This window comes from Gavialis gangeticus, unplaced genomic scaffold, assembly GCF_001723915.1.
Source record: "Gavialis gangeticus isolate Ggan-Ray unplaced genomic scaffold, GavGan_comp1, whole genome shotgun sequence".
NCBI classification, from domain to species: Eukaryota; Metazoa; Chordata; order Crocodylia; family Gavialidae; genus Gavialis; species Gavialis gangeticus.
The window spans coordinates 89,467,466-89,475,464 of NW_017728992.1; the positions used below are offsets into that span (position 1 = coordinate 89,467,466).

At 42.2% G+C, this 7,999-nt stretch overlaps 1 protein-coding gene across 3 annotated transcripts in view; it reads left to right on the forward strand.

The window, feature by feature from the left end:
• PIEZO2 (piezo type mechanosensitive ion channel component 2) overlaps positions 1–7,999 on the forward strand; it is a 655,640-nt gene that overhangs the window by 642,966 nt on the left and 4,675 nt on the right. For all 3 annotated transcript variants that reach the window (XM_019525255.1, XM_019525272.1, XM_019525264.1), the window contains 3 exons: positions 917–1,089; positions 3,805–3,921; positions 5,994–6,073. In XM_019525255.1, coding sequence (XP_019380800.1) covers positions 917–1,089; positions 3,805–3,921; positions 5,994–6,073 — 370 coding nt within the window. The remainder of the gene's footprint in view (positions 1–916; positions 1,090–3,804; positions 3,922–5,993; positions 6,074–7,999) is intronic.

A 7,999-nucleotide genomic window follows, 5' to 3' on the forward strand; every position in this document is an offset into this window, starting at 1 on the left:
CTTGGAGAACCAGCAGATTGCCCTGATTTTTCTCTGAGAATATTAAGGCTCCTCTCACTTGGGTGTTGTGCAGTTCACCTGGCTCTTTACTTGCCTCTTCCATCCCCCATTGAACTGAGCTGAATGCCCTGCTCGCTAGGTTAGCAAGCCTATTTGGGAAGGCTCTCTTCCCCGTTTGTCAGATGAACCTCATCGGTCCTTCTTGGAACTTGCCTCCATATACGCTGCTCAAGAAAACATAAATCATGAGAAAACATTTTTATTAAATAAAATTTAAATATATTATAGTAGATGTCTGATTTTTAGTTTATGATTTGTTTTTATATAATTTGTTAAAATTATCTTTCTGAAAGATTTTATGTGTACGGCCCATGATAGCTCATCACAACTCAAATGGCCCCTTGGGTTTGGGGGATTTTTAGTCCTAGCTAACTGGAACAATAATTGCCCACCCTTGGGTTAGGGGGATGTTTGGTCCTAGCTAACTGAAACATTATTTGTCACAGAAATTAACTACAAGTTGTAGTAGCTGCTATTTCTGTCTGGAGTCTCAGTGACGTAGCAGTTTGCAAGGTAAAGCAGGAGGATGTGATACTCCTCAACTGTATCTGCCTCTCCTAGCCATCTACTAATTCTGCTATCTCAGTTTACCTCTAGGTCAAGAAGGTCTATACCAAATTTGCCTGATTCATTATTTTAAGCCCATTCTTGTATACTTTTCCACCAGACTAAGCATGTTCATATATGTGGAGAGGGGTGTTAGTTGGTTACTTATGTTTTTTAAACCATTTCTACCAGCAATAGATTCATAGTTCCCAAGGTATCCATAGTTCTGGGGCTCATAGTCTGATTGGTACGAACGGTTGCCTGTTTATGAATGTTGATTTTTCCTTTCTTTCTTTCACTGCATTTACAGGGAGCTTTGCAGTTTCTAGAAAACTATGGAAAAGAAGATATAACTATAGCAGACCTAGAAGGAAATTCAAACTCTTTGTGGACCATCAGCCCTCCCAGTAGAGAAAAAATGATAAAGGATCTCCGGGACTTTTCTGCTAAATTTGCTGTTGTTCTTTCATGGAGTATTCAGAGGTAAATTATCATGACCACAATGATCCTGGGAGATTATTTGTTTGTTAGTGTAGGCCTGGTGGGATAGTAAAAGTGTATGGCATTTCAGTCTTTGGCTTGCTTGTTTAATTTCCTATCCAATTTGCTCATTCTGTGAATGAGTAGCTAAAAGTAAGCAGAGGGGAGATTGGAAGGGACTGCTTTTTGTCATTTAACTGTAACCTCTCCTACCAACCGAAAACAGCATTAATAGATAATAAATTTTAAAGGCAAGCTTACCCTAGATCTCCTCAGTCAGAAAACTGGCGAAGCACCTCCAAGGTGCAAAAGAAGAATTAAAATATAGAGACCTTCCAAAGTTCAACATGAGCAAGTTCAGTAAGTACCTGGAGAAAGTGGGGGGAAGGGAGAAATAAGTCTGAAAATAGGTCTGAGCTTTTCTACCCACAAAATAAATTTATCATGCTTGTTGTATAATGAATTCTATTGTGCAGCCTGTTTAAAGGACATGGCTTCACTTGTGACTTGGTTGACTTGGCTGCCTTGACCTCTAAGGATGCCTGTACACACCATGGGGGTTTAATTCGGTTTAGTTCTCCCTAATTTGAAACAATGGGTTTTTAAAAACACCACTTCAATTCAAACCAAACTAAAACCCACAAGGGTGGGGGCCCGATCCTTACTTGTCTTTCTGGCAGCGGGACGGGATGAGCTGCCGGCAGGCTGAGTGGTCCCCGAGCTGGGGGGGGCAGTGCTTCCCTCCACGGCAGTGGCAGTGCCCCCCAGGCAGCACCCACCTGCTGGTACCTGTTCCGAGAAGTCCTGGGGGCTCCACAGGTGTGGAGGGAAGCAACAGTCCCCTGCAGCCTTAGAGGGAAGCACTGGACCCCACACAGGCAGGCTCCAGGGAGGAAAAAAGAAGATCAAGCTCACCGCTTTTTTCTTCTCTTTAGTGGAGGCTGCCTGCACAGGCTGCCACCGGGTGGCGCAGCCCCTGAGCTGCACAGGGCCTGGTGCTTCCTTCCGCAGCTAGGAAGCACCAGGGTAGCAAACTAAAACACCTCGGAGGTGTTTTATCTTGCTGCATACCAAAATCATTTAAAGTGCAATACATTGCTGAGAGCGTAAACAGCAATGCCATTAAAGCATTAAGTGCCAAGAGTGTAAGCAGTGACACCATTAAAGCGGTGCAAAAGGGCATTTAGGCCACTTTAAAAGCTAATTTTGTAGTATGTACAAAGGCCCTAAGTGCCAAACTTAAGATGGTTTGAAGGGGACTGATGTTTAAACACTACTCAGCATCTGTAAATAAAGTTGCCTAAATATGTTCTCAATGGGAATCGAGAGAGTGATAAATACGAGTTTTTTAAAATTGAGGTTGAAGCTTTCAGATGGGCTTAAGAGAGAAAAAATTATGTACAACTGATAGACTAATAATACCTTCTGAAGACAGCATTCTCATTAATATGTATTCGAATTAAAGGCCTTGAAGGAGAAAACCTCTAAAAAGTAATTAGTCCTCTAACAGAGGTTTTACAACCTCATGATGCAGTCCGTCCTTCTCTCTGTAAACAATTTAGTAGTAAAGCACAAGATGCTACACAGTTTTTTGTTAGATGCTTGCACATTGAGAGCCACCCTGAAGTAAACGGGTACTGCTCCCAATCATTATCTTGTGGCTTGTGTCCATGTACACTAGGGCTAATACATTTGGTCTCTGCATGCAGTTTTCTCTGCTAAGCTTTGCTGAGGGTTGGGAGTCTTTTGTGAGTGCTGTGCTTCAAAATACACAGATCTGTGCAACAGAATATTCTGTTATTTTCTAAACCCAAACTGGGACCTGGGACTTCTATGGACCAAATCGAAAGCTAACCCAGCAGTGTTGTGAATAGCAGAAGTGTTGCAGTGGCATGCCTACTGGCTACTTAAGGAATATGCCCTTCATAGTAACATCAAGTCCCAATGTGTGCAGGTCTTATAGATGGACATAACAGTGTCCATCTTTTTGCAGCTACTGTAATGAGAGTCATGTACATAAGTCAAAAGCAAAAATAGAACTCGAAGTATGTCAGCATCTTCAATATAGGTGTGCGGGTTTGTTTAAACCCTTCATTTTTTTAAACCCTTCATATTTTAGTGGAATTATGATTGTCTTTTAGGTAGGCCTGCAATTCATTTTTAACACTTTTGTGCTAATCGTGCAGCCATGGTCAGGAGTAGTAGGTTTGCAATATTCAAGTATTAAACTATGAACTACTGTTGGCAAGCCCCTTGTGTATCAAATGCAAATATGCAGCTTGCTAAAACAGGAGGTTCATTTTTGAGTGGTCTGACATTGTGCCTCAGTTCCTGAATGCTAAACTTGAGACACCTCAAATAAACAAGGAGTTTTGAAAATGTAGATAGGGGTCTAAGTGGGGAAAATCCTAGCCTTAGGTTTTAAAGATAAAGTTGTTCATTTATCAGATTAATAGTACCTGTTTCAGACAATGTCTTCATTAATATGTGCCTTTAAAACATGGAAAGCCATCATCTATTAGGAGAGGGCAGTGTCAGACCACTACAAGTAACCCTAGGTAAGCATGCTGGTCAGTGAGTCAGGCACCTTGACAAGATAGAATAGCAAGGACAGAAAATGTGCAAGTGGATTTGCTAACCAATTTCTGGGTCAGCACAATGAAGAAAAGCCTATATTGTTTTGTGCTCAGATTCGTTATGTCTTCTTTTTTACCTTAGAAACCTCAGTCTTGGTGCAAAATCAGAAATAGCATCAGATAAGCTGTCCATTTATTTGCCAGAGGCAACCAGAGAAAAAATTGCCGCCATGATGTCTCGAGAGTTAGTAGAAAATGTGTAAGTAATTTTCTTCATTTAATTATGCAACCATTTCAACTGGTTCATGTAACATCATACATGAATACTCTATGTGTGAACATTAATAACTATTAAACAGAATAGTCTGGAATGTATCTTCTGCCATCCCTAAACCAATGACAGTTTATGCCAGGAAGAGCATGACAGGGAATGAACTATACTATGCATGCCTCGTACATATATTCTCTCACTAAAGTATCTGCTAATGGCACTGTGAGAGACTGAATGACCCATTGGTCTGACCCAGTGTGGCACTTTGCATGTTCTTAATATATATTCTTCTAAAAGTGAAGCTTATTAAACAGGTTTTGCTAAATCTGTGCAAAGTAAATGTACACTATTGGCTCGAGCAAGCACATTAGCTAAAGCTCTGAGGAAAGGCCATTGCTGCAAAGGATCTGTGACAATAGTTGTGCTGCACAGGCATGTTTATGGATGGTCCATCTGTCCCCTCTGGCAACTCTGTTTCCCTGACAGGAGGGATTGGTAGAGTCTTCTGCTGAAAATTCCTTGCAGTTTCCCAAAAGTCAAAAACAGCCAGGCTGTACATCAATAAGCTTTTCTCAAAGGTAAATTAGTTTGGAACAGACTCGCATTCTTTGACTGGGTCAGAATGTTTCACAGGCTACTGCCGTGACCTGTTAAACTACCACCTAGTTCCTTTCTCAGTGACTGGTAGGAGGTAAATTCAGAAGATTAGCAACAGCAGTCAGACTCTCTTCCAAGTTGCAGCTCAGTCAATTTTGGTGTGGTTGGATAGGTATAACTTGGAGGTGAATCTCATGCTAAGTGCCCACCTGGGTTAGATTTCTCATTGGTTACTAGCATTAAAGAAAAATAGTAAAGGAAAATTGGTCTGAGGTAGGCAGCATCTGTAGTAGTTTTGCCTTTTGTGTTTTTTCTGGCAATGAGAATTCACAGGGTGGTCAAGAAGTTCCCTCCATGTGAATACCAAAGAGTATTGCATAAGCAAAATTGTGGCATAAAGTAACTATAGTCCACAGGCCTAACAAAACAGGATTTTGAGTGGGAAGCAACCTCATTCCATCTCCAAACATCTTTAGAAGTTAACCTTCATTGTTGGACAGAAGTAGGATATAGCTTTTCCAAATACAGAGACGTATACATATATGCTGCAAAGACATGTGGCTGCATATAGGGTTCTGTGGGTTTTAATTTAAAATGTTATTTTCTTGTTTTTTTAAATAAAATCTCTTCCTGCTCTCATGGTATGAAGTGTTTCTCAAGAGAGGTATAGAGTTCAAGTTGATAATTGACCCAGTTCGTGACCACATAGCTGCTTCAGCAAGTAAGCTTATGCTACCTGTTGGCAAAGCTGTTTAGCTGCTCAGAATATTATGTTTAGGTGGCTGGATTCTGATCTTCTCAACATTGGTATGAACTGGAAGTAGAATACAGTTATGTACTGGAGAATGCTCTTGATTTCTCTAAGCCACCACCCCCTTTAAACAGGACAAGATGGGGTAATTCTTTTGTCTCTGATAAAACTAAACTGTTTCTGGATACTGCAAAGCCATTTTCCAGCTTGCATGACTTTTCCCAAATGTACAGGAAAGTACTTCTTCAGCAGTTAGCTGAGATTGGAAAGGCTCAGATCATGCAAAAAGATTTCCAAAAACAATCCCAGAGAAAATCCTCACTTTCTGAATACCGTTCTGTTCTCAAGCATAAGCATTTCCATCAAATGTATTTTGCAGTGTTTTCCTTTGAAAGGAAAAAAAAAAGAATAGATTTGAATGCCAGTCCATCTTATCTGTGAGCTTACATACATCAGCCTGCAGGGACTTTCCGGAGAGAGAGTTCCTTGTGAAAATACAGGTAGAAGGTCAAAAATCAAACTGTCAAAGACACTGGAAAGATGCCAGTCCAAACGTATGCAAGATCAGCATCTAACCCAAGAAACACAGCAGTTACAGTAATTGCCTTTTCAGAGTGGAATTATGTGCTACAACTCCCCCAAGGAAGATTTCCAAGTGAAAGCCCTTAGGTATAACAAGATAAAGTTATGGGTTTTTGCATGTTTCCTGCAGGACCTTAGAAGACGTATATCCATACTACATCAAGGCACCTAGTGATTCTTTGGCAAAACCCATAAAGCAGCTACTGAAAGGTATGTAGACCAACTGGTGTATCTCTCTTACTAGCATGGCATATTTTTCCCATTGTTAAAGCACATGAGGAAGTTTACCAAATGGCAAGACTCTGCCAAGGAAGCCAGAACCACTCCCAATTATGACATATCCATTGTGTCAATACAGAGAAGACACTGCACTCTAGCACTGGATTGTTATGAGTATTAGGTCATGCTTCAGACAATGACTAACTCGCAAAGTTTTGCCCTGTCATTGGAGCTTCTAAGTGGACAATAATCCACAGCATTAGCACAGAGTTAAAGGCTGGCTAGCAGCAGTATCTACCCTTCTGAAGCAATGAGCATCCCTTCACCTAACTCCTTAGTTCTTGGTATTCAGAAATCCAAGTATGGCCCACCTCCAGCCTGCAACCTTAAGCACGTCCTCTGGGCAATGCCCCAAGCAGATATCCTAGCATTCTGTTCCTGCCAGACGATGCAGAACAGTGTAGGGACAAGGTACAGGGACTCGGGCAGAGAAACTATCAGACCATGTTCTTGCTAGGGGAAAAATAGAGTGTAGAGCAAATGCAATGAATGCCTGCAGGTTTTACTTGGTCTGTGCTCAGCCCCATCACCTTTTCTCCACAAACTGCACCAGAATGGCCACATACTACCACTCTGTGGCCCGTAGCCTAAGGATTCCATCAGATTGTCCCCTACCAATCTCTTGGTCATGTAGCACACTCTCAAGTGTACTGTCAGAATAGTGCTAAAATTCAGTCTGCCAAGAACCAACTCATTTGCCCCTTCAGTGGCAAATGTCCACATAACTGTGCATGGGAATGACGCTTTGTGTAGAAGCAAATGAATCCTTCTGCATACCATGGCATAAGCTGTGGCTGCCTGTTGCAGCTCTGGCTCCAGTTAATCCTGCATTGCCCAGTGCTGTTAAAGGCAGGTGGAGTGCATGTAGAGAATGAGGCAATATCAGCCTATGGAGCACAGCACACCCAAAAAGCAGAAGATCTGGGGTCTGATTCCTCCCTCGCCTAAAACCTGTATCCTCTGCTTTCCAAAAAGATGCTGTAACTGGGAGTCTTTTTTCCCAGACCCTTCTCCATTCCTCCTCTTGAACTAGCCTGTTGGGCAATTCTTAGGGGCCATGAGGAGGAAAGTATGCAGCTCACTGGTTTGCAGCTCAGTGAGAGGTGGACCTTAGCTTCCAGCCTGAGCCTCTGCTTCCAGTGGGATAGAAACTTAGCTTTCCCAAGTGCTGTTCATCCATTTCATCCCATGATATGCCAGGCACAAGAGGGCCAGCATGAGGAGAAAAGCTGGACAGTGGACTGAGCAATGCCTAGTCTACAGCCTGGTGGTAAGAGCACCCTGCTAAAAGGCAGGAAATGCAAGTTCAAAGTGAAGGAGACCTAGAGCATTGCTCCCTTCTCAAGTGCCCTACCATCTTATCTATTGGCCAAAGAAGTGAGAGGGCCCTTTTCCATCATGTCCACACAGTGAAATAGCATTCCAGTTTGTGCATAAGTTTCAAAACATAGTTATGCAACCACAAGCACACATTTTGCTTTATGTAGGTACATATAGCAAAATAAGATTTAGCCAGAAGCTGCCTTGACAGAAAAAAGTCCAGAACTGTTTGATAGAACCTTCTTAAAATGGATTCCAGGACTATTTAGTTTCATTTAATGGATGGTAGGGGGATGGTTAGGAAGGCCAAGGCAGAGATGGAACAGGGGCTGGCTTCCCGGATTAAGGACAACAAGAAGTCCTTTTTTAAATACATAGGGAGTAGAAAGAAGGCCCCAGGAAATGTGGGGCCCTTGCAGGACAAGATGGGGAATCTGGTTGTCACGCCAGATGACAAAGCCAACATATTTAATAACTTCTTTGCCTCTGTCTTCCTCAGTAAGGACCAGAACTGCCACCTCCCTGCTGGGCCCCCTT